The sequence below is a fragment of the Osmerus mordax genome, chromosome 19, assembly GCF_038355195.1.
Source record: "Osmerus mordax isolate fOsmMor3 chromosome 19, fOsmMor3.pri, whole genome shotgun sequence".
Classification (NCBI taxonomy): domain Eukaryota; kingdom Metazoa; phylum Chordata; class Actinopteri; order Osmeriformes; family Osmeridae; genus Osmerus; species Osmerus mordax.
The window spans coordinates 14087513-14113059 of NC_090068.1; the positions used below are offsets into that span (position 1 = coordinate 14087513).

At 49.8% G+C, this 25547-nt stretch overlaps 4 protein-coding genes across 6 annotated transcripts in view; 1 reads left to right on the forward strand and 3 right to left on the reverse strand.

The window, feature by feature from the left end:
• nf1b (neurofibromin 1b) overlaps positions 1–4741 on the reverse strand; it is a 47871-nt gene extending 43130 nt beyond the window's left edge. The window contains exons 1-4 of the mRNA XM_067256806.1: positions 4619–4741; positions 1054–1197; positions 854–937; positions 101–291 (exon numbers count right to left, since the gene is read on the reverse strand). Coding sequence (XP_067112907.1) covers positions 101–291; positions 854–937; positions 1054–1197; positions 4619–4678 — 479 coding nt within the window. The 5' untranslated portion in view covers positions 4679–4741. The remainder of the gene's footprint in view (positions 1–100; positions 292–853; positions 938–1053; positions 1198–4618) is intronic.
• A 1079-nt stretch (positions 4742–5820) lies between these two features.
• LOC136962812 (galectin-9-like) lies at positions 5821–8695 on the reverse strand. The gene is made up of 10 exons (XM_067256706.1): positions 8539–8695; positions 8213–8301; positions 7757–7964; positions 7532–7651; positions 7368–7442; positions 7224–7262; positions 7069–7101; positions 6707–6795; positions 6357–6513; positions 5821–6192 (listed from the first exon to the last, which is right to left on the reverse strand). Exons 1-10 carry the CDS (start codon positions 8566–8568, stop codon positions 6046–6048), a joined length of 987 nt encoding a protein of 328 aa, XP_067112807.1. The 5' UTR covers positions 8569–8695; the 3' UTR covers positions 5821–6045.
• Positions 8696–8752: 57 nt separating this feature from the next.
• On the forward strand, positions 8753–12468 carry LOC136962810 (putative nuclease HARBI1). 3 transcript variants are annotated; one of them, XM_067256705.1, is made up of 13 exons: positions 8753–9131; positions 9413–9483; positions 9571–9747; positions 9838–9899; positions 9982–10068; positions 10156–10197; positions 10266–10439; positions 10519–10537; positions 10884–10932; positions 11038–11207; positions 11277–11392; positions 11489–11600; positions 11695–12468. In XM_067256705.1, exons 1-13 carry the CDS (start codon positions 8974–8976, stop codon positions 12063–12065), a joined length of 1608 nt encoding a protein of 535 aa, XP_067112806.1. In that variant the 5' UTR covers positions 8753–8973; the 3' UTR covers positions 12066–12468. The 3 variants fall into 3 exon arrangements, with proteins under 3 accessions (XP_067112806.1, XP_067112804.1, XP_067112805.1); XM_067256703.1 differs by having other exon boundaries at positions 10884–11207; XM_067256704.1 differs by having other exon boundaries at positions 10884–11207; positions 11301–11392.
• Positions 12469–14027: 1559 nt separating this feature from the next.
• The window catches only part of ksr1a (kinase suppressor of ras 1a), a 15205-nt gene continuing 3685 nt past the window's right edge, over positions 14028–25547 (reverse strand). The window contains 16 exon segments of the mRNA XM_067256702.1: positions 14028–15486; positions 17451–17584; positions 17697–17832; positions 18219–18350; positions 18556–18689; positions 18775–18871; positions 18945–19141; positions 19356–19597; positions 20371–20448; positions 21128–21296; positions 21635–21744; positions 22299–22360; positions 22444–22527; positions 22788–22857; positions 23970–24047; positions 24098–24201. Of these exon segments, the coding sequence (XP_067112803.1) occupies positions 15480–15486; positions 17451–17584; positions 17697–17832; positions 18219–18350; positions 18556–18689; positions 18775–18871; positions 18945–19141; positions 19356–19597; positions 20371–20448; positions 21128–21296; positions 21635–21744; positions 22299–22360; positions 22444–22527; positions 22788–22857; positions 23970–24047; positions 24098–24201 (1834 nt within the window). The 3' untranslated portion in view covers positions 14028–15479.

Below are 25547 nucleotides of genomic sequence, written 5' to 3' on the forward strand. Positions count from 1 at the left end.
GGCTCCACAGGGAGAACACATTCTGCCTCAAAACCAAATAGGACATGGGGGGTGTGCTTTGTGACCAAATGCTTCCTAAACCTCCATGGTTAGTGGTTACCTGGTGGAGATGCGGCTGAACACAGCGTTGAAGTTGTTGCAGCTGAGAGAGAAGAGCACCCCTGAGGCAGAGCTGCGCAGCTCGGCTGCGTGCTGGTGGCCCTCGCGGTACGTGTGGATGAAGTGGCAGATCTCTGGTAACAGCTGCTTCACCAGCATGGTCTCATCCAGACGCAGACAGTCCTTAGGTTGCTGAGGGAGGAGGAGAGGAGGTTAGGAGGAGAGGAGGTTAGGAGGAGAGGAGGTTAGGAGGAGGGGAGGTTATGAGGAGAGGAGGTTAGGAGGAGAGGAGGTTAGGAGGAGGAGGTTAGGAGGAGGTTAGGAGGAGAGGAGGTTAGGAGGAGAGGAGGTTATGAGGAGGAGGTTAGGAGGAGGAGGAGAGGAGGTTAGGAGGAGAGGAGGAGAGGAGGTTATGAGGAGGAGGTTAGGAGGAGAGGAGGTTAGGAGGAGGAGGTTAGGAGGAGGAGGTTAGGAGGAGGAGGTTAGGAGGAGAGGTTATGAGGAGAGGAGAGACTGGCCGGCCGGCAGAGCGAGCTATTGAGCTTCTGGTCGCAGCAAATAAAAGATTCCAGAAATGGCGAGATATCCCATAAGAGACCGTGGAAACACCTGGAAAAGCAATCTGGAGGAGTGGGCAGTGAGAGAACACATCTGCACGGAGGAGGATCAGAGGAGCCAGGGGACTCTCCTAACAACCTCCACAGACAGGCAGAGGCCTGGACAGGATGGAGGGGGGAAGAGAGACAGATCTTACCCCCGCAAGGCACTTCTCCAGTGTGTCCAGGATGATGAGCTGAGAGAGATAAAGGTTCTTCTCCGACGCCTCCCCAAATATCCTCTAAGGAAGAGAGGACGAACCAGGTTAGACAGCTTCGCTACTGGACTTAGACTGTACAAAGCTGTCAACATACCCAGTAAATACACACAACGGCCCTCACGCACACACACACTCACCATGTTGTTGACATTCTTCAGGATGTTAGTGAGGCCGCTGATGACCAAGGAGAACTTGTACTTGGAGATGTGGATGAGACATTCCCTGTTGTGTTCCGTACTGACCTTGGTGTGTGTGTTCTGCTGGCCCACCTTGACAGGAAGCTGGAGGCACACAGTCAAACCTCAGCCTTAGTTATGTGCATTCAATCCTGACTGACAGGTGTCCAAAATCACAACTTACTGAAGCACGAATTCATGTTAGAAGCTCCGTAAACAGAATGTAAAAGGCAATCAACTTGTTTGAGGATGTGAATAACCATTATCACTCCAAACTTCAGTAACAGTCATTGTTCCATTGCGTCCATCAGACTAACAGTAATGAGAGCAGCCAGGTGAGGAGAGTGGTCCCGGCTGGGCTCCAGTGACAGAGTTAACCCTGCTAACCCTAACAGACAGGACAGACGAGTGGCTGCATCTCCGCCCACACAGGAAGTAAACATGGAGGGCTGTAGGCAGGCTCTGTCTGCTCCGCCCACACAGGAAGTAAACATGGAGGGCTGTAGGCAGGCTCTGTCTGCTCCGCCCACACAGGAAGTAAACATGGAGGGCTGTAGGCAGGCTCTGTCTGCTCCGCCCACACAGGAAGTAAACATGGAGGGCTGTAGGCAGGCTCTGTCTGCTCCGCCCACACAGGAAGTAAACATGGAGGGCTGTAGGCAGGCTCTGTCTGCTCCGCCCACACAGGAAGTAAACATGGAGGGCTGTAGGCAGGCTCGGTCCGCCCTCCTGAGGGCAGCATCAGACGACAGAACATCAGCTGCTCCGTGGCCCCAGGCTGACCCCACCTCTCAACCACAGCAGCCAATCACAGGGGACCACCATAGCAGCCAATCACAGGGGCTCCACACGGCCACACGGCATGGGGGAGGGGGGCATGACCCCTGACCTCTACCACAGGTCACCAGAGGATCTGCTCCTGTCTAGGAGCGGACAGATAAGAAAATCCTGATACCTGAGCACACACACACACACACACAGGAACACACACACAGGAACACAGGCATACAGAGTTTGGTTTGTTGACATCCATATTCAGACCAGGCCAAGAGACACAGACCCACTGTGTTCCAGTGGCACAGACTGAAACTCATCCCCTCATGAGTGCTGTGGCCCAAGCCGAGAGGGTGTGGCCCAAACCGAGAGGGTGTGGCCCAAACCGAGAGGGTGTGGCCCAAGCCGAGAGGGTGTGGCCCAAACCGAGAGGGTGTGGCCCAAGCCGAGAGGGTGTGGCCCAAGCAGAGAGGGTGTGGCCCAAGCAGAGAGGGTGTTGCCCAAGAAGAGAGGGTGTGGCCCAAGCAAAGAGGGTGTGGCCCAAGAAGAGAGGGTGTGGCCCAAGCAGAGAGGGTGTTGCCCAAGAAGAGAGGGTGTGGCCCAAGCAAAGAGGGTGTGGCCCAAGAAGAGAGGGTGTGGCCCAAGCCGAGAGGGTGTGGCCCAAGCAAAGAGGGTGTGGCCCAAGCACAGAGGGTGTGGCCCAAGCAAAGAGGGTGTGGCCCAAGCTGAGAGGGCAGACAGGAAGAAGACGTTTCCCTCTACGGAGTTCCAGAAGCCTCGCTCATGGCTCTTAAGAACAGGAATACCGGACAGACACAACATGTTTAACCCACAGCTGGTGTGAGGCCACACGTGGGTTCAGGGCCCTTAACGGGCTGGCATGGCAGATTCCCTCTAACAGACCCGTGTCTCTTCACATGGCCGAGCATCTCCTTCCAGGTCAGAGGCGATAAGCAGCGTTACAAACATCCAGATCTTAATGGTTAGAAAGACCTCGGCAGCAGAAACACGCATGGTCAGATCTGAGTGATCTGACTGCGCAAAAAACACAATCCTATTTTGTGATTAGACTCCTGTGTGTGTTTAGCGGTAACATTTTTTTTAAGTAGCTTAAGAATAATCTCTATAATTACAGTACGATCAGCCCCGCCCGGCCCACACGGTCGGTTGGGCTGTCAGTAGTAGGGCTGAAGACTAAAACTTAATACTGCACTTGACCACTCTGGTCTAGCCTGGAGCCTCCAGTTATAAACAGAAGCTGCCTAGCTCAGTGTAGTTACACACAGCATAGATACACACAGCATAAATACATACAGCATAGTTACACACAGCATAAATACATACAGCATAGTTACACACAGCATAAATACATACAGCATAGATACACACAGCATAGATACACACAGCATAAATACATACAGCATAGTTACACACAGCATAAATACACAGCGTAGATACACACAGTATAGCGAAACACAGCGTAGATATATACAGCAAAGACAGGCTTGTGTGTTTGAGGGACTGCTGTTTCTATATTCCCAACATCAAGCCTGAATTGTTGAGGAAATCATGCCGGGATGCAAATGACAACGATAGCCTACTAGCACTGCTGACTTCAGCTCTGCTAGCATTTTGACAAAGCTGACTTTGTTTCATAAAAGTGAATGGAGTTTCTAACCTATATTGGTGGCAACCTTTCCCTGAGAAACGATAATAAAGAATAACTAAATACTCAAAACAAGAGGGCTGAACATGACTAGCATTACCTGGCAGCATAGACACATTCTCAAACATACAGCTTGTATTCACACGCTGGCATGCAGTACATGCATGGCATTGGTTAATAAATGACTGAATGGACCTTCAATTGGACAACGTTTTAAATGTCCTGGTATGACTGTGGACATTATGCAAGTCAGGTGTGTCAATACCCGACCACACAGCTACACTTGCCACATAAGTATCTCATATCACTATAGATTTAACTGGAGAAGGAAGTGCTGTTGTCATTTGTGATCTTCAGCCTAATAGACAATACTGTTCCGATAGCTCGTCAGATGAGAACAGAAGGTTTAGCTACATATATAACAGGCCCAGCTAGCTACAATGTGTCCACATTGACAACAGTCACAAAGCGTGTCGATAAATCAATGCTGAAACTATATTTCTCATCATAGTGTTCCTTCACGGAGAAGAATATCTACTACCAATACAGCGACTAGTTAGACATGTAACTGGCCGTCATTCCCCATACATTAGCTAGCTAGCTGGCTAAAGCATCAACAAACTGGGTTTGTATCATTCTGCTTGCTTAGCATAGCATTGTGCTTTATAGCAGGCTAGTTCCTCCTGACAGAGAGAGGCGTGCTTAGTGAACTCCTTTGTTTGTATATCAAGGCAACATCCTCGTGGTATTGTAAAGTGGGCTTTTAAATCAGATTTCACAGCCTTTCAGCTACATTGTTCGTATGTTTGCCCACCCCCCCCCCTCCCATCCCCTCTCTTTCCCTCCCCTCACTCTCTCGCTGTCATCCGCTTCCCAGTCCAGTGTGATGATGATGCGGGGCTGCAGGAGTAGCTAGCTAGCTGTGTGCTGGGAACAGACGAGCTATAATTCATGGATGGTCACAAAACCACTAGTCATGACAGGACACCTTTCACCAAATAATCAGGTCGCAAAACCGCTCGCTAAGTAAACGTTCACGTAAAAGAGGAGGGTTTAATTTGTGATGCGATATGATATTCTTCATACCTGCTCGTCGAATCTGGTAATAACGGCCTGAACCCATTCCATGGGCTTCTGAGCCGCCATGGCCGGCCGGGTTGGAGCCGCAACGGGCCACTGGAAACCTCCGTATAAATAATGGTTCCTCTGCAATTTGCAACCCGTTAACCTTCAAATACCGCTGTTCACGGGGATGGCTTATTTTTTTCTTTCTTTTATCAGACACACCATGTCGCCATGACACTGCCGGAAGTTTGAATCCTCCTCAATGAAGCAGGCTCTGATGCTTGTGTGAGGGGCCGCCACTGCGCCTGCGCCCCTCAGACCTGTGCATGGACTAGTATAGACGGATTGGGCCTCTACTGTTTTCATCAATGACAGGCTTTAGATAACAAACGGGTGATGTCACGGTTAACTATGGATTGAATATTACATTCCGGTCTCAAACTAACCATAATCACAGTAGTTAGAGAATGCGTTTTGAGGGAGAAGTCCACGTATGAATAATTTGCTTCAATACTCCCGCCACCGTTAATGCAAGATATTGGTATTCGGTTATGTAACTTCTCGTGTAAATTTGTCTGATTGTATCTGTCCTTCTATTCTAACTGTGCCCAATCTTGTTTGTAATCTCATTTAAATAGCACAATTGGGGACATGACCGTCAGTATTGTAAGTGTTGAATAAACGAATTTGACCGGCGCCTGCTCGTTTGACCTCAGATGTGAATGTGAAAACACTGGAATGCACGGTCGATCTGGGTCTCCAGTAAACGGAGCTGAATAAACGCAGAAAACATAACATACAAACATAACATCTTGGCCTGAATATGCCCGTCCTTCCTTGGAGAAATTATGACGTTATGCCCATTTAAAATATTCACGTTGAATAGACCATGCAGATCTTAACTGGAAAGCATTTAAAACAAAGAGGCACATTTGTTCTACAGTTCATCTGCAAGCATAACTCTTTGCTGGCTGCATCTGTACTGTTACGCCCCCTACAGGTAGTAATGTACACGTGCACTTGCTGTGAAGAGGAAACTTGGTGTTTCGTTTCTATTATACTACACAACGGTCCCTAAGGAGCGAAATAATTGATTCATTTATAAAAAATAAATGTGAAAACGGCACTGGCTGAGTGCAGTGTATGAGCACCAGTTGAAGCAATACAAAAAATCCTAGATTGTATCAAGTACAGAACAATACACCCATAAATAAACCCATTGGTCAACAAGAAACATTACATGTTTTTATAGATAATAAGAATGTTCACATATACAGGCATGTGTGGATATTCTACATGGTCACTGTGATATCAACTCAGGTCAAAAACAACACATTTCTCACAAGTATCAAGCATTTCCTGACTGATCTAACATAATTATTGTGAAGCAGATTTTTTTGGTGGTTAATAATTCTCCATGCATGGTTCTGTTGTGACTCTTGTGGTCTTCAGACCATGACAGAGGTCAGGCTCAGGTCTCCAGACACCTCCAGGATGTCCACATCCTGCAGGACGGAGTAGCGGTGGTTGTAGTTGCAAGTGTGGATGCCGTTCACAAACACCTTGTAGCACTGGGCGTCACATGAGATGGTCACCTGAAACACAGATCGCGAGGAGGGGCTGTGTGCTCTCCAGAGGCCCCATTGAGGCATGAGCTCAATTACACACTGTATTGTTTTAGTTTTTTGTGAATAAAAAAAGTGTTCTGAATATATCTATATTACTTTCTTTAATCAGACAGGTAAAGTGGAGACTGTACCGTGAAGGGGTGTCCTCTGTGGAAAGGCATGATCCCTGGCTTCTCCTCCGGACCCCACTGCTCTTGCAGGAGACTGTTCATCACCACTGTGTTCTCAGAGAAGCGGGGGTTAAAGTGAAGGGCTATCCCAGAGTTGAAGCGCAGGTTTAGACTCCACCTGAGATAACAAGGTTCAAGGTTGATATAGTGAACAACGTCCACCCATAGGTTATCCACATGCTGTTTGCATTAGATATGCAAAATTGGATAAGTGTAACTGCTTGTATAGGGAATGAGAGAGCTATTCCTGCATTCTAATGTACATGGCAGGATGAAGGATTTCATGCATCGAATGAGGAAGCCCCACCCACCCGTTAGCATTGTGGTTGACCAAGCCTTGCACTGTGAGGTTTTTTCCAGGGTGAAGTCCACCTGGCATTATGCTTTTATATGGCACAGCCTGAGGGCAACAATTTGAAAAGCATCATCATCCAGATATCTGATGCAGGGTTACACAATTTCCTCTTATGAATGTTGCCAGTTTGATTCCCGGCCGTGCCAGATGACGTTGTGTCCTTGGGCAAGGCACTTCACCCTACTTGCCTCGGGGAAATGTCCCTGTACTTACTGTAAGTCGCTCTGGATAAGAGCGTCTGCTAAATGACTACATGTAAATGTAAATGTTATGGAGAGAGGTATGTTGCCATCTCCCGTGTGCATGATAAGTACTTACATAGGAGGGCTGAGGGCTGTATGCAGGAGGAGCCTGGAACATAACATTACAATAAAAATGAAGTAAAAATGACTCAAATGCATAATGACGGATTCTAATTCCACTCATCTATTCGCTTTTACATATTCTCGTATAAGGAGTCAAATACTACCTACTGGAGAGATTCCCATGGCTCCAAAGACCGGCGGATAAACCTGAAAAACATAATCTGCGATCAAACTAAATAGAATAACAATAATCATTCAACTCTCAAGATGACAGTAACCCACTCATGAAGAACGGGTTTACCTATGCTGTACCTGTGCTTTTTTACGCCACTGAGAAGATTTTTGCCTGTTTTGTTGAGATCTCAAATGATTTTGGCGCCTTTCACCCTGTGAAACAAACATGATTCCCATAATGTCTCACTGAAAATATTGGAGATATCCAGCTTTTGTGAGCTTCCATCTGGGCCTTAACTCACCTGAGGGCTCTGGAAGGAGATGGAGTGGACCTCCAGTCCTCCATCCACAGAGATGGTGTTCACTCTGGATGCAGAAAGACGGTGTAGATATTCCAGGAAGTGGGCCCCATTCACAACCACCTTGACGTTTCAGTGTTACAGTAAATCAGTAGCCCAGACACAGAGGACAGCCTGTGCACACAGACTAGCTACACACTCAAAGATTTTTGGGTGACGGTTACAAACCGAGTACGAGTCGCGCGTGACCAGGAACGTCAAGGTAAACTCTGCTCCTCGGGCAATAGGCATCGCTCCCTTCTGCTCCTCCGGACCCCACTGGGAGTTGTGGAAAGTGTTGCACACCACAACGTCCGTGTGGCCTTCATACCGGGCAATAAAGTGGAGCGCTATGTCGACATTTCCACCGGAGCCACAAAGCAGATTCACATGAAAGCTAGACGTCGGAAATAAGATCAAAACTCAAATCAACTCAAAGGAAACCATGAAAGCGTCATCAAAACAAAGTTTCGGAACAATCGTTGTGCATACGCGCACATATGTGTGTGTCAGTTATCGCTTCGCTGCTCTTGGTGTGTGAACCCCAAACCGGACATTGAGTGATGAAAGGTAAACTATGATGTATAGTTGCCTGTACTGGCCAGCAGTGGATGTACTGTGACTACATGTACTGAGCAGACCTACTTTGGGGCCGCAGGCATGACTCTGCCAGTCACAGTCACACACTTTCCCTCAGACAGGCCACCTTGTATGTGGCCTTTGAATGGCAAAGCCTGGGAACCAAACAAAGTGGTTACACAGGTTTTGTAACTGCCACAGAGAAATGTTTCAGTGAGGTGTTAAAAGTATTTTCGGTTCTGTCATAAATTAATGACTGGTTTAGTTCATACAGCCATTAAACTGATAAAACAATTCAAGGGTAACTTTGATGAACATTTTTAAAACTGAAGATTTTATTATAGCCTACAGGCTATGACAACAATAGTAAAAGTAGAGTTGTTGATTTTTACCGGTTTGAAGAAGGATTGTTGATGAGACATACTCTCTTCAGTTAACTCCTTGCATCAAAATGTTGCCTGTTTTAAAGGATCCTGTTTGTGGTCAGAGCCTCAGTTAGCCCTGCAAGTCTATTGCTTCTGTCACACCAGGCATAAGGCAGCAATCTGTGTGTTTTTACAGCATCTCAGCTCTGATAAGGGCTCTCAGTTCTGATAAGAACAGGGGCCTGTTGCACAAAAGTAGAATTAAGACATCCGGGATAAATGACTCAGCTGAGCTCAATGAAGCCAAAACATGTGCGTCCAGGCTTAATTGGTTGCACAAAGACCAAGCCAGGATGAGCAGACACGGATTCATTAAGCCAGGTGAAACCAATCCTGGATAGGTGCGCGCTCACGGCTCACTCAAATAGACCCCGCCACAGATCACAGATTAACTGATTTACCATGGCAACTAGAGCCGCGTACTTTTCCCCGTCGGAAGCACAAATCCTCATGGAGGCATACGAGGAGGTAAAAGATATAATTAAGAAGAAAGGCAACACCGCCACAGTGATAAAGCAAAGAGAAAAAGCGTGGCAAAGTATTGCAGACCGCCTGAATGCGTAAGTAGTGCACAATTACATACTCACCGCTCCGCTGAAACATCACAATTACAATTCAAATATTTAATTCACATCTCCAAAAATGCAGTTGTACTGTAATTATGAAACGGTTAAATTTTTTATTGAAATGCACTGCAGATATGAGTGAAATTGTGTAAAGTAACTCCATCACACTGTATAAAGCTATGATAAATTTTTTGATATTTTTACTGAAAACAAGACAAAAATACCAAGTAATTTTTTGCAGTGTGACTCCATTAAATATGTGTGTGTGTGTGTAGATTAAACATGAACGGGCCAAAACGGACATGGCAGCAGGTCAAAATCAAATACAAGAACATTCTGCAGAATGGTATGGTCCCTGACTAATATTTAACAAAGCACAAGCATATATTGTACCCAGAAGGTGCCTGCTCACACATTGTCTGTACTGTTTTAGCAGTGAAAAAGAATACCCACAGACAAGGCACGGGTGGTGGGTCACCAAAGGCTGACCTTACCCCAGCAGAGGACATGGCCTTGGAGCTAAATAAAGGCAGGCCCGTCTTAGAGGGGATCCCTGGGGGGAAAGAGACGAGCATAGGTTCCTCCCAAGATGCCACCCGCTTCATTCAAGGTATGTCCTTCCATCTCTACATGGGATACAACCACATTCATATTGAATCAATTTGGACTGTCTGACTTTGGTTTACCTATTGCCTTGCAGTGTCTGGCAGCACTGTGTTCCTGTTAGAGCCACCAGCACAAGCACCAGACGATGCTGATCCAGTGAGTACTCCATCAAAGGCATACTGTAGGCCTGGCATGTCTTGTCTACTAGCTTCAATATGAATCCGATTAAATGTGATAGGGTGAAGGCCCCAGTGCAGCAGCAACAGCACATGATGGAGACGATGATGAGGAGGAGACCATCTCTCTGGATTCCAGAAGGCATGAGGTATCATGTTAAGACTGTGAAAGTACTATTTACTCTACAATGGTGAGGAGTCCTCATCAAAATCAAAAAATCTAATTTCTTTTACAGGACCCAGATGCTATACAGTGGGAAAACCAGCCTGGCAACATAGTGCGTATTAATAAAAGGACACCACATCCTGCCAAATTCCAGCTGCGCTAATTGTATTGTGTTCACAGAGCTCACAAGCTATCAGAAAGTTGTATGGCAACCACCTCCGGCGCCAAATAGAACTGGCAGACATAGACATTCAGTACAAGAAGAAAAAGATGGAAAATCTTGCACTGGAGTCCGAAATAAAAAAGAGGACAATTAGGAAACTGGACCTTGAAATAAAAAAACTTGAGAGGGAGGTGAGATATGCCTTCAATGTACACTGTATGCTAACTGTAACACAAATGTATTAATCATTATTTTTCTTTCCTCCCCCAGCTCCAAGAAGATGACACAGCTGAAAATAAAAATTAGGTATATTCTCGTAAAGTCAAGTGAGCCATGACATATGAGCTCTTATTGTGAGCACACAGGACGGTGGCATCTTTCTAAGGTTTTTTTTATTTTCCCAGCAATCAGTACAACCAAGTCATCGTTATAAGGCATCGCCCTCTTTTGCCCACCCCCCCAGCACCAGGTGTGGCCACTAGCCTATATGAAGGCCCAAAATTGTGTGTTCCTTTCTGCTCTGACAATGGCATGCCCATTCGTGCGAGATGTGGTGGATGAAGAAGCACTTGTGCTGAGGAGAGCCTTCAGGCGAGAAAGGGTCTTCAGGGACCGGTTGGACCCACTGGCCTTCCCTGATGACCATCTATATGAAAGATACAGGTTTTCTGCAGATGGCATCAGGTATCTATGCAGACTACTGGGTCCCAGGATTAAGCACCGCACTGCACGGAGCCATGCACTGAGTGTGGAGCAAATGGTTTGTGTGGCCTTGCGCTTTTTTGCTAGTGGAGCCTTCCTGTACTCAGTGGGGGATGCAGAACAGCTGAACAAGGCCACAATTTGCCGCACAATAAGGAGTGTGTGTCTGGCTATCAAAGCATTAGCAGATGTCTTCATCTCCTTCCCTGGCCACAGAAGACTCTGTGACATCAAAGAGGAGTTCTATAGGATTGCAGGTAAGAGGATCTACAAATTACAGGACAACTGTTAACACATAGTAGGATACTCATTACTTTGTGTGACAGGTTTCCCCAATGTCATTGGTGCAGTGGACTGCACACACATAAGGATAAAAGCCCCCTCAGGTGCCCATGAGGCCGATTTTGTGAATAGGAAATCCTTTCACAGCATTAATGTTCAGGTGAACATAACTTTTTGATATTGTCCATTGACGAACACTCTGCATTGCCAGTGATGTGCATTGATTGGTGTAATATTCCTCATCTTATGATTTCAGATGGTCTGCAATGCTGACTGTGTGATCAGCAATGTTGTGGCAAAATGGCCTGGCTCAGTCCATGACTCCAGAATCTTTCGGGCCTCTGAAATCTATCAGTGCCTATCACAAGGTAAGCCACACAACCCCTATTTATAACCATCATGGCTGTGTCAAGAATATCACTGTGTTTATGAGGTAGTAATGATGAGATTTTGTGTTGACAGGTGAATTCTCTGGTGTGTTGCTGGGAGACAGGGGGTATGGCTGCCAGCCTTTTCTCCTGACACCTTTCACAGACCCCCAGGAAGCACAGCAGGCCTACAACCATGCCCATGCCAGGACCAGGGCCAGAGTTGAAATGACCTTTGGCCTCCTGAAGGCACGCTTTCACTGCCTTCACAAATTAAGGGTCAGCCCTGTTAGGGCATGTGATATTACTGTGGCTTGTGCTGTCCTCCACAATGTGGCCTGCCTGAGGAAGGAGAGGGCCCCCAGAGTGCCACCAGCCATGGACTGGGACAATCCGGCAATCTTCCCTGATGACGACAGTGGTCGGCTGCTGAGGGACCAATATGTGTTGAATTATTTTAGTTAGTATGTGTGCTTTCAATTTTGGTTAAATATGTCCTGCGGTGGCAGAGGAATTTGGGTTTTTTGGGTTCGTTTTTTTACGAATTTGGCCTCTTATGATGTTTGTGCGGTATACTGTGTGTAATACAAGGCTGCAGGGAGGCTACTGCATCCATTCATTTGTCTGTTCAGTTGATGTGTATGGATTTGTCCTGCATTTATTTTAGTGTGCAGACATGCAGGGTGTGTTATATACAGACCTTTGAATGTGTATGTATCATTTTGTATAATATGCTTGGATTCTGTGCTTTCCATCTTGTAGAGTCACTGTGACTTCAGTTTCGAAAGGAGCTGATGGTTTACCTGCTTTGTTTTGTCCTTATTCAATAAAGGAACATAATGTTACACATTGTGTTTTTATATTCATATGGAATGTGTATTTGTTTATATGACAGAGTACTAGGGCCACACTGAAGAAAAAGGATAAAGTCATAAATTTATGAGGCTGGTTCTTTCTGCAGAAAAGCTACATATTGTTTTTACAGTTTTGATACTTATGACAATGTGATACTTAATATTCTGGCACATCAGCATGTCTTTGTTTATGAAACCATACTGAAGTACAATTTCACGAAATGCCCCACATCTGTCATTTTAACAACTGTCCTCCTTTAAAACAACTGGTTACAATATTATGACTTGTGTTTTTTTCCCCTCTGTGGCCCTAATATTCTATCATTTTATATATAGCCTTATAGTCTATGGGAAACTGTAAATTATCTAATGATAGCAACATCATCTAAAAATCATTTTTTATCCAAAATCATTGAAATTAATGATCACAAACGTTTAAATAATGACAGTGGGTCTAGTTATATGTGATAACAATGTATAGTGAGCAGTGAAATAACTATTGGTTTCCATTTGTGGTGACTGCTGACTGACATTAGGGATGAGATTAAATAGATCCTGGAATTTAGCCTGGTCTGGAGCAGGCTAGCTCCACAGAATAAATCTCCATGGTAATTTATACCATAACATATCCTCCTGCCCCCTATCCATCTTTAGTGCAACCGGATTACGGATCAATTGAGCCAGGATCACCAAGATATCCTGGCTTAATCCCTTATCCTAGTTTTGTGCAACAGGCCCCAGGTTCCCAACATGTGATGGTTGTTTCACAACAACCCACATACAGGGACATTCCCCCGAGGCAAGTAGGGTGAAGTGCCTTGCCCAAGGACCCAACGTCATTTGGCACGGCCGGGAATCGAACTGGCAACCTTCAGATTACTAGCCCGACTCCCTCACCGCTCAGCCACCTGACTCCCCAGCTGTTGGAGAAGTTGACTTGGTTATGAAGAATGTACTGGCAATAAGTAGCTACTCTTACAAAAAATGCACACCCATCTAATTGTTAATTAATTAATAACACAATCCTGAACACATTAACCTGGGCTGTTGCATTTTTGATGGCTGACCCATTAGCTGGAGCTACTAAGAAACAATCACCACAAAATCACATGACAAGCTTCGTTTTATTGTTTTTCATGGATGAAAACAGAAACTGTGTTTACAGAATAGTAGTCACATGCAATACAAAAATATGAATTTATACATGACATAAAAAACATTGACTCATTCTAAAAAAAATGTACAGTTTTTATACAGCGTTTTTTTTACATGAAAAAATATAAAGCTATACACATCTGTAGGGGAGAGCAGTACCTATTTAAATGTGTCATGATGTATAGTACATATAAAATGTTTTTACAAGTATTAAAACAATCATTTTAATGATCTGTACATTAAATAATGTATATACATGCATACTGTATTTTACATAGATATCAATACAACACAGAAGTCTCCATCTCTCAACCTTCCAAGTTTCAATTCACTATATACTCACCCTCCCACACTCTTCCCCGGATACCCCCCCCGGATACACCCCCCCCCCCCCCCCCACACACACACACACACACACTTATATACAAACACAGGAACAAAGGCTAGCCATCTACAACAGTACTAACACAAGCGCGCACAAGATGTAATGTTTGCGGAATAAATTATAGGACACTTTTGTGTGAGTTTCCTGATCTATTTTCTAGAACTGTGAATGCATTTACTGAACTAGATGAAATGTGAAACATTAGTTAACACCCCCAACCAAGAAGGACTTCCTGCTTGGTGACTGAACAAGTGACCTTCAGTAATAAATAACCTTTTATTATTCCATTGACAGTGGACAGAAAACTGACAGCAAGGGGTATCACACCGTCAACTGGTATACTGAAGTCCTTCATCTCTATATATTCACGGAACCATTTAAAATAAGTTATGCTATCATCTGAGCAGGAAACAAGAGGGGAAAACAGACTATCCCATCACACTCTCCATCCAATCACACTCTCCAAACTCTCGACACGTTTCATTTCCGTCATCCAAAACCGTTCCGGTTTCTACCGGTTTGACATAATGCTGTGTACTATGTCCACACAGACGCCAGTGGTCTGCACGGTGACCGACTCTTGCGCATGCCACCACACAAGTGCAGAGAGCGAAGGAAGAGGAGACAGGTGGCTAGACTCCCAGAGGAGGAGGAGAGAGAGAGAGTGAGTGCGGGGGTCCTTTAAAGCCCCAGTGCATGTGGGCGATGCCGCCTGTGTCCCGATGGCGGACAAAACCACATCGGTGCAGAGTCCAGACGTAAAGGAGAGCAGAGCGAGCCAAGGACAGGGCCCACAGCCAGCGGCCACACTACTTCAGTCCCAGCAGACATCGAAAGCCAGTCATACAAAAGCCTCGGGTTCAAAATGCAGAGTAGCTAGAACACAGGTGAAGGCAAGAGTCTCAGATTGAGTGTCCATGTAGCGTTTTTTTCTGAGCGCTAGCGTCTGTTTTCAGTTGTTCCGAGTGAGGAGAGATGTGCTGTACCCAGCGACCTTTTTCCTTATTTTTTGTGCGTCCACTAGTTGAAAATCTGTAAACTTATCAGAAAGGCGCTGGTGTTGTCACTGTCGCTCCTTTTCAGATAGCTAGGCACTCAACAGTCAGAGAGATGAAACCGTCCGCTAATGACAGCTTAAGATAGACGATAATATCCAAAAATATTGTTTTAACTAATAGCTATAGCTAAGAGCTGCTGAGATGAAGCGTTACCCAGCACCCCGCCAGCGCTTTTCTGCGAGGGAAAAAACGCTAAATGGACACACGACCTCGGAGACCAAGAAGGGAAAAGTGAGGGAGGTAGTCCACCGCACCCACACAAGGAAACACAACAGTCAGATGTGGAAGAACAGGCAGATTCAGGGAAAGCAGTCGACGTCAGGCTGGGGCAATGCTTTTATCAACCCCCTCAGAACGGAGGATTTCGGTTGCATGCAAGGCAGAGCCAGGCTGTTTGTTTTGCATTGCTCATGTTTCATAGAGACGGCTACAACCTAGATTAAGAGAAGACGAGAGAGAGAGAGAGAGAGAGAGAGAGAGAGAGAGAGAGAGAGAGAGAGAGAGAGAGAGAGAGAGAGAACACAAAGGTTAGACTGTTAGTGTCATTGTTAAGAGTGATTTGAAAAAAAGAGAATTAGTGTCTGAGTGAGAAAACTGAAGAAATGGGGCAGGCATGGAGGAGAAGAGCAGGTGTAATGATGGAGGAGGAGAGATGGAGATGGAGGAGGAGAGATGGAGGAGGAGAGATGGAGGAGGAGAGATGGAGATGGAGGAGGAGAGATGGAGATGGAGGAGGAGAGATGGAGGAGGATGGAGGAGGAGAGATGGAGATGGAGGAGGAGAGATGGAGGAGGAGAGATGGAGGAGGAGAGATGGAGATGGAGGAGGAGAGATGGAGGAGGAGAGATGGAGATGGAGGAGGAGAGATGGAGGAGGAGAGATGGAGGAGGAGAGATGGAGGAGTAGAGATGGAGGAGGAGAGATGGAGATGGAGGAGTAGAGATGGAGATGGAGGAGGAGAGATGGAGGAGGATGGAGGAGGAGGAGAGATGGAGATGGAGGAGGAGAGATGGAGGAGGAGAGATGGAGATGGAGGAGGACAGATGGAGGAGGAGAGATGGAGGAGGATGGAGGAGGAGGAGAGATGGAGGAGGAGAGATGGAGATGGAGGAGTAGAGATGGAGATGGAGGAGGAAAGATGGAGGAGGATGGAGGAGGAAGAGGAGAGATGGAGATGGAGGAGGAGAGATGGAGGAGGAGAGATGGAGATGGGGGAGGAGAGATGGAGGAGGATGGAGGAGGAGGAGGAGAGATGGAGATGGAGGAGGAGAGATGGAGGAGGAGAGATGGAGGAGGATGGAGGAGGATGGAGGAGGAGGAGAGATGGAGGAGGAGAGATGGAGATGGAGGAGTAGAGATGGAGATGGAGGAGGAGAGATGGAGGAGGAGGAGGAGAGATGGAGATGGAGGAGGAGAGATGGAGGAGGAGAGATGGAGATGGAGGAGGAGAGATGGAGGAGGAGAGATGGAGGAGGATGGAGGAGGAGGAGAGATGGAGGAGGAGAGATGGAGGAGGAGGAGAGATGGAGGAGGAGAGATGGAGGAGGAGAGATGGAGGAAGAGAGATGGAGATGGAGGAGTAGAGATGGAGATGGAGGAGGAGAGATGGAGGAGGATGGAGGAGGAGGAGGAGAGATGGAGTTGGAGGAGGAGAGATGGAGGAGGAGAGATTGAATGCAGTATGAAGGCTCAAGAAAGGTCAAGGGTTGAGAACCCGGGTAATAATCTCACTGGGACACACCCGTACTACCAACGGGGTGAACCTGAGCGTCACACCGCTCGTTTTACAGTTCCTGTCTAGTCGCTAGCTCATCACACAGCCAGTCTGCAGAGTGACTTGCTGTGGAAGCAGCTGTTAGCTGATGTAACAGCTGTGTAGGACAGCGCTCTTTAGGAACATGGAGGAACATTGACATGGTTTCATCAAAAGGCAGGATGGCAACCACAAGTCTTACTGGACAACAAGGCTGCTCCAGAATAAAGGCCAAGGGTTGTTATGGAGGGGGGGGTAACAGAGGTCCAGTTCCACCCACCACGCCCCCCAGGCCTCCAGGTGTGTCACGCCCCCCACCACGCCCCCCAGGCCTCCAGGTGTGTCACGCCCCCCACCACACCCCCCAGGTCTCCAGGCCTCCAGGTGTGTCACGCGCCCCACCACGCCCCCCAGGTCTCCAGGCCTCCAGGTGTGTCACGCCCCCCACCACGCCCCCCAGGCCTCCAGGTGTGTCACGCCCCCCACCACGCCCCCCACGCCCCCAGGCCTCCAGGTGTGTCACGCCCCCCACCACGCCCCCAGGCCTCCAGGTGTGTCACGCCCCCCACCCCCCCAGGCCTTCAGGTGTGTCACGCCCCCCACCACGCCCCCCACGCCCCCAGGTGTGTCGTCTAGGATACATACTCTGCAGACTTCCAGAAGTGTCCGGGGTGGGACAGCCTGCGGTTGAGCTTGGGCAGCTTCTCCAGGAGGTCTGCCAGCTGGGTGAAGGAGGGTCTCTCCTTCAGGTCGTACGCCCAGCAGGCACACAGGATCTCCTGGGGAGATCGAGACAGAGGATCAGCCTCCACACACACACACACACACTCACACCTAGCACACACACAGCACACACACACCTAGCACAAACAGTGTTCCTGCTCCACTCACTGTGACCTCCTTGCCCAGGCTGATCTCTGCTAGGACCTTCTTAATGCCCTCCCCGCTCCCCACCTGCCAGATGGTAGCTTCCACTGGCTGGTTGGTGATTGGCCAGTCCCTGGCTTGGAGCTCGTACCAAATGGTGCTAAAAGGGGGGCAACAAGCAACATCGTCAGTCCTGTGGACCTGAACAAGCCTCACTGAAGACATTGCACAGTGACTGTCATTATGAAGTCAGTCATGATCCGACAGCTTCAGAGGGGGTAGAGGCTGGAGTCAGGGACAGGAAGTATTGGGAGAGAGGGACAGGAGGTATTGGGAGAGAGGGACAGGAAGTGTTGGGAGAGGGACAGGAAGTGTTGGGAGAGGGACAGGAAGTGTTGGGAGAGAGGGACAGGAAGTGTTGGGAGAGAGGGACAGGAAGTGTTGGGAGAGAGGGACAGGAAGTGTTGGGAGAGAGGGACAGGAAGTGTTGGGAGAGAGGGACAGGAAGTGTTGGGAGAGAGGGACAGGAAGTGTTTGGAGAGTTACCCGAAGGCGTAGACGTCGGCTGCGTTGGAGAAGGGCAGGCGGTCCTCGTTGTTTCCAGGACTCATCCTGCGGACGATCTCTGGCGCTAGGTAACAAATCCAGCCGTGTGGAAGCTTCAGCTCGTTTTCTCGTCTGGGAAACACACACACACACGATGCACACACACACACACACGATGCACACACACACACACACACGATGCACACACACACACACGTGCACTCATTAGCTAACCACCATGCGCTGTGCAGTCACCATTAATCCACCTGGGAACAGACAAATAATTGAATTCAAATCAAATCAAAGAATGGCTGAGTGGATGAGGTGTAGATCTTACCTCCCCTCCTGGACCACGCCTGAAATCCCAAACAGTCCAAAGTCTGTGATCACCACCTTGTTGGTGTCATGAAAGACATTCTTGGACTTCAAGTCTTTGTGGACGATGCCCTTTGCGTGAAGATAGCCCATTCCCTACGCGAGGAGGAACACAAACACACAAGCTCTGACCGTGCACGAGACTGAGGACCATTTGGACTCAACAGTGAATAAACTTCACCTTCACAATCTCCTGAGCGATCTGTCTCGTCTTGTTGATGTCCAGCGTGTTCTTTGTGTCTCTGACGACGGAGTAGAGAGTCCGACCTTTACAGAAACTTAGTGGAGACAGTTTGAGTTAAGGAGGAGCAGACCAGAACAGAGAGAGAGATGTTGAGAGTTCCCACTCACCTGGTGATGATGGCGAGGTGGGGAGGAGCCATACATGCTCCCATGAAGAGGACCACGTTCTCATGTCTGGTCTGTCTGTAGTTCATCACCTCCTTCTTGAAAAGCTTCAGGTGGTCCTGGTTGTTCCCGTCGATCTCCAGCAGGCGGATGGCCACCTCTCCGTGCCAGCGGCCCTTGTGGACCCTGCCCCAGCGGCCCTGAGGAAGCCGTACCGCAACACATCACAACCACGCTGAAGCGCTAGCCCCGCGCTAGCCCCGCGCTAGCCCCGCGCTAGCCCCGCGCTAGCCCCGCGCTAGCCCCGCGCTAGCCCCGCGCTAGCCCCGCGCTAGCCCCGCGCTAGCCCCGCGCTAGCCCCAAGATAACCTCCAGAGCACTGACGGTTTAGCAGCTTGCTGTTGTGGCTCTCACCTTCCCTATGAGCTCTCCCAGGTCCAGCTGCTCGAAGGGGATGTCCCACTCCTGCAGGTACACGCTGGTCTGGCTGGCCTTGCGGGAGATCGGACCCTTCCAGTGACCTCCCCGCGAGCTGGGAAGGTCCTGGAGCTCATCCCCATCACACTCTCCCTCAGAGCCCCCGTTTATCTCACTCTCGTCCCCTTCCTCCTCCTCCTCCTCCTCTTCCTCTTCCTCCTCTCCTTCCTCCTCCTCCTCTTCCTCCTCCACGCAGGGATCTTCATCCTCCTCAGCCTCGACCTCCTCCTCCTCTTCCTCCTCCTTTGAGACAGAGGATCGGATAACGTTGATTTGGTTTAGTTGTGCTACAAACACCTCCTCCTCTCCCCCTCTCCCCTCACACACACACACACACACACACACACACACTCACACTGAAAACATACCTCTCCCCCTCTCCCCTCACACACACACACACACACACACTCACCTCTCCATCTTCATGCTCGGCCAGCTCGGGTTGCAGGTGGTCGGTGGAGGGCTCGCTCTCGTTGCTGTGGGACAGAGAAACATCAGCACTCACAGCCCAGACATGGTTGGAGAGAATGCTACAGCCCTCTCCACAGTCCTACGATAGACAGCAAACACAGTGAAGACTGGAGAGACTCACCCTCTGTCCTGAAGGACTTCTTGATGCAGAGTAGGAGAACTGGACACATCTGGTGAGAAACAGAGAGAGAGAAAGAGAGAGAGAGAGAGTGTTATAAAACATCGCACTCCCTTTCACTGGTCACAGCATTACTCTGTTGTGGCATGCAATACCCACACTCCCCAGCAGGTGGCACAGAGACACATCTCCACCCAGTCTTCAGCTCACCACATCAACACAGCACTCGGGGCAAATACTCAGCAAGCTCACATGATGTGAACTGAGCACGCATGCAGGAGAGGGAGAGGGAGGGGGAGAGATGGTGATACCAGGTTTTGGGGGTCAGGGTGGAGGGGGAGGAGGGGGGGAGGCGGGGGAGACCCAGCACAGCAGACTGGGCTGGGAGCATCCACTCACCAGGGAAGATGAACTGCTGTCTGTGCTGAAAGTAGCAGGCAGCTTGGGGGGGAAGAGAGAGCGGAAGAACAACAGGCATGGTTGGGAGAAAAAGATTGTGGGTTAGAGAGAAGCCATAGGATACTACCCCCTCCCCTCCCCGCCCTGCCCCCTCCCCGCCCTGCCCCCGCCCCGCCCTGCCCCCTCCCCGCCCTGCCCCCGCCCCGCCCGGCCCCCTCCCCGCCCTGCCCCTTCCCCGCCCTGCCCCCGCCCCGCCCCGCCCTGCCCCCTCCCCGCCCTGCCCCCTCCCCGCCTTGCCCCCTCCCCGCCCTGCCCCCTCCCCGCCTTGCCCCCTCCCCGCTGGCCCCCTCCCCGCTGGCCCCCTCCCCGCCCTGCCCCCTCCCCGCTGGCCCCCTCCCCGCCCCCTCCCCCTCCCCGCCCCCTCCCCGCCCTGCCCCCTCCCCGCTGGCCCCCGCCCTGCCCCCTCCCCGCTGGCCCCCTCCCCGCCCTGCCCCCTCCCCGCTGGCCCCCTCCCCGCCCTGCCCCCTCCCCGCCCTGCCCCCTCCCCGCTGGCCCCCGCCCTGCCCCCTCCCCGCTGGTGTTAGTGGTGGACAGGAGAGGGGGGCTGCCATAGTCACTCCATCCATTCCACATCTGTTTACCAGGAAACCAGTGACTCAGCGGAATATCCAGTAATCAAGAAGCATGCACCTTGGGCTAATTTGTGTGTGTGTGCGCTCACCTGGGAAGTGGAAGCGGTTGTCCCTGTGGCCCTTGGGTGAGGGGTTGGGGGGCGGGGTGGCACTCGGGGGGTTGCTTTGCTGGAAGGGGGCGGGGGAGGAGGGCGTGGAGGAGGTGGTGGAGGAGGGATTGCTGCTGGAGTCCAGCTGGTTCAGAACTGGAGGGTGATCCTGGGAGGGCACACAAGACCAAAACATCACCCACTGCACCAGCTACTCTCCAACCGGTTTGTGTGTGTGTGTGTGTGTGTGTGTGTAAGTGTCTATATCTATATATCTTGTCTTTTTATATTATCTATCCATCAATCAATGTGTGTGTGTGTGTCTGTCTGTTCAACCATCCATCAGTGTGAGTGTGAGTGTGAGTGTGAGTGTGAGAGAGAGAGAAAGAGAGAGAGAGAGAGAGAGAGAGAGAGAGAGAGAGAGAGAGAGAGAGAGAGAGAGAGAGAGAGAGAGAGAGAGAGAGAGAGAGAGAGAGAGAGAGAGAGAGAGAGCTTGTGTGTGTGTACCTTCTTGGTGATGGCCTTAGGTAAGGTCCCAAACTGAGGAGTGTCTGCCGGCCGGTCCACAGGATTGTTGATGCCGGAGGGAACAGACTCAGTCCTCCTGATCTTGGTGACTGTCCAGGGGAGAAGGTGGTCAGCAAAGGTCTGTCTCTGTCAGTCCTTACTGTGTATGGACACTGCAGATGTGTGAAGGTCTGTCTCTGTCAGTCCTTACTGTGTATGGACACTGCAGATGTGTTGAAGGTCTGTCTCTGTCAGTCCTTACTGTGTATGGACACTGCAGATGTGTTGAAGGTCTGTCTCTGCCAGTCCTTACTGTGTATGGACACTGCAGATGTGTTGAAGGTCTGTCTCTGCCAGTCCTTACTGTGTATGGACACTGCAGATGTGTTGAAGGTCTGTCTCTGTCAGTCCTTACTGTGTATGGACACTGCAGATGTGTTGAAGGTCTGTCTCTGTCAGTCCTTACTGTGTATGGACACTGCAGATGTGTTGAAGGTCTGTCTCTGTCAGTCCTTACTGTGTATGGACACTGCAGATGTGTTGAAGGTCTGTCTCTGTCAGTCCTTACTGTGTATGGACACTGCAGATGTGTTGAAGGTCTGTCTCTGTCAGTCCTTACTGTGTATGGACACTGCAGATGTGTTGAAGTGATGGACAGACTTACTTGGCAGAAAAGAGATTCTGCAGGAGGGCGCCTCTTTAGTACACTTGTTGTGGCACTTTAACCTGCACACACAGAGCCCTGGTCAGGACAGACTGATGGATGATCTCACGCCCTTAGACGCCCCTGAGAGAGACAGGATACTCACCGACAGTGTTTACACTTCACCCCGAACATCATGTTCCTCTGACACACCTGGCAGGTCTGAGATAACCAGGACCTGGTGGAGAACCTACCCCCAGAACACTCTGTTAGTCGTGCTGCCACACTGTCATACATACTCACATTCTATTCATTTAGCCGACGCTTTTATCCAAAGCGACGTAGAAATTGTGCACATAGAAAGTACTGCAGAAGATCAAGGATCAGAAGTGACTTGTTTAACAGTATTTTGGTGGTCAGACTCATATCCAGTATCCGTTCTGTTTGACTGTGTTTGAGGTGTACTAGGCGAACTAGATGTGCAATGATGTTTGTCGCCATGTGACTTACCTGTGAGTGACAGCCAGGCCGATATCCCTTCTGACCGCCTGTGGAGATCCGCGATGTGCGGACATGTTATCTGACGGGTGGAGTGGGGGGGAGAGAGAGATTGAGAGAGAGAGAGATTGATAAAAAGAAAATTGAGAGATAGAGAAAGAAATTGAGATAGAAAGAGAGAGATAGGATAAAGTAGGGGGGATTGAAAAAGAGGCAGAAAAGTGATGAGTCAGGCCAGCGTGTGCATGGGCAGAAGTGATGAGTCAGGCCAGCGTGTGCATGGGCAGAAGTGATGAGTCAGGCCAGCGTGTGCATGGGCAGAAGTGATGAGTCAGGCCAGCGTGTGCATGGGCAGAAGTGATGAGTCAGGCCAGCGTGTGCATGGGCAGAAGTGATGAGTCAGGCCAGCGTGTGCATGGGCAGAAGTGATGAGTCAGGCCAGCGTGTGCATGGGCAGAAGTGATGAGTCAGGCCAGCGTGTGCATGGGCAGAAGTGATGAGTCAGGCCAGCGTGTGCATGGGCAGAAGTGATGAGTCAGGCCAGCGTGTGCATGGGCAGAAGTGATGAGTCAGGCCAGCGTGTGCATGGGCAGAAGTGATGAGTCAGGCCAGCGTGTGCATGGGCAGAAGTGATGAGTCAGGCCAGCGTGTGCATGGGCAGAAGTGATGAGTCAGGCCAGCGTGTGCATGGGCAGAAGTGATGAGTCAGGCCAGCGTGTGCATGGGCAGAAGTGATGAGTCAGGCCAGCGTGTGCATGGACAGAAGCTGGAGATGAAGAGGACCTATTATTACTAACATGAGAGGTGACGTGAGGTCGTCCACCACACAAACTACAACGACTTCTGGATAATCACATAAAACACTATTACTCCACATTGAACAAGTCACAACCAATCTGATTATGTCCCAGTGACGTAGGTTTGGGACGTGACTCGCCCACACAACCAGCACAGACACACACAGCCTGCTGCTCTCTCCCAGCACTTTCTCTGAGCTGTGTGATCGACTTGCTGAGTGTGTGTGAGGAGTGTGGTGAGGTTGTGTTATTTCTCAGACAGCACTGAGATCACAGCAATTGGTGTGAGCTATCCCAGCATGCTGTTCTTCTTCTGGGCCAACCCTGAACCTTCCTGGTGGTGTGTAGAAGGTTTCTCTGTGTGTGTGTGTGTGTGTGTGTGTGTGTTCAGACTCACTCTTGAGGCTGCTGTGCTCCTCCATGAGGGTGGGTGTGCCGGGCAGGGTGTAGGGGGCGGGCAGGGTGTAGGGGGCGGGCAGGGTGTATGGGGGCGGGCAGGGTGTAGGGGGCGGGGGCGGTTGTGCACCCAGGGGGGGCGGGCAGGCAGGTGGGAGGAGCGCGAGGAGGGGTCCTCACTCCCGTTCCCGTTGATCTGCACGTTCAGAAGCAGCTTGTTCTTCTTGGTGCACCTGTGTGGGGCACAGTGTCATCAGCATGCAACCCTGTCACCCCTGACAACAGTGACATCAGCAGTCACACCCAGGAGATCTGATGTTCGCTCCTCTCCACCCTCCACCCTCCATCCTAGATCAACTCAGCCCAGCTAAGCGCAGCCAAAGACAGGCCACGCCACGGGGCATAGACTCCTCTGTCTGGCACTGGTCAGAAATAGAGAGATGGAGAGAGACAGACAGGGAGAGAGACAGACAGGGAGAGAGACAGACAGGGAGAGAGACAGACAGACAAGTAGAAGTTATGCATCTGACTTGCCCTCCTTTGAGCATCAGGTCTGGGAAATGCTTCCTGTTCTGACATGACTCATAATCTCTGGTGACATGACTCATAATCTCTGGGAATCTGTAGAGGATTACTGAGGCCAAACACAGTACAACCATGGAGCAACCAGCAAGATCAAAAAGTACATTAGGAATCATTTGATGCTGGAATATTTTTGTTTCCCCCCCTACACCTGGAAAGGTGCAATTGAAAAGGACTTGTGAATTTGTTCATTCTTTTAAGGGGGGGGGGGGGGGTAACAGTCTTTTAAGGGGGGGGGGGGTAACAGTCTTTTAGGGGGGGGGGTGGTAACAGTCTTAAGGGGGGGGGGGTAACAGTCTTTTAAGGGGGGGGGGGGTAACAGTCTTTTTAAGGGGGGGGGGTAACAGTCTTTTAAGGGGGGGGGGGGGGTAACAGGTCTTTAAGGGGGGGGGTAACAGTCTTTTAAGGGGGGGGGTAACAGTCTTTTAAGGGGGGGGGGTAACAGTCTTTTAAGGGGGGGGGGGGGTAACAGTCTTTTAAGGGGGGGGGGGTAACAGTCTTTTAGGGGGGGGGTAACAGTCTTTTAAGGGGGGGGGTAACAGTCTTTTAGGGGGGGGGTAACAGTTTTTAAGGGGGGGGGGTAAGAGTCTTTTAGGGGGGGGGGGTAACAGTCTTTTAGGGGGGGGGGTAACAGTCTTTTAAGGGGGGGGGGGGTAACAGTCGTTTTTAGGGGGGGGGGTAACAGTCTTTTAGGGGGGGGGGGTAGACAGTCTTTTAGGGGGGGGGGTAACAGTCTTTTAGGGGGGGGTGGGTAACAGTCTTTTAGGAGGTGGGGGGGGGTAACAGTCTTTTAGGGGGGGGGGTAACAGTCTTTTAGGGGGGGGGGTAACAGTCTTTTAGGGGGGGGGGGGTAACAGTCTTTTAGGGGGGGGGGGGGAGGTAACAGTCTTTTAGGGGGGGGGGGGTAACAGTCTTTTAGGGGGGGGGGGGGGTAACAGTCTTTTAGGGGGGGGGGTAACAGGCCACACTGAGGTTAGGGGTGAGGCTTACATTTGCT

Bases quoted from the DNA above. Each gene is read 5' to 3' on its own strand.
- LOC136962812 (XM_067256706.1), bottom strand. From the start codon at position 8,568: ATGTCTCATCAACAATCCTTCTTCAAACCG. The intron at 6,514-6,706 runs GTGGGTGGGGCT...TTGTTATCTCAG, and splicing joins GTCAACCACAATGCTAACGG to GTGGAGTCTAAACCTGCGCT. The intron at 6,193-6,356 runs GTACAGTCTCCA...TCTGTGTTTCAG, and splicing joins ACAGAGGACACCCCTTCACG to GTGACCATCTCATGTGACGC.
- LOC136962810 (XM_067256703.1), top strand. From the start codon at position 8,974: ATGGCAACTAGAGCCGCGTACTTTTCCCCGTCGGAAGCACAAATCCTC. The intron at 9,900-9,981 runs GTGAGTACTCCA...TAAATGTGATAG, and splicing joins CACCAGACGATGCTGATCCA to GGTGAAGGCCCCAGTGCAGC. The intron at 11,393-11,488 runs GTGAACATAACT...TTATGATTTCAG, and splicing joins TTCACAGCATTAATGTTCAG to ATGGTCTGCAATGCTGACTG.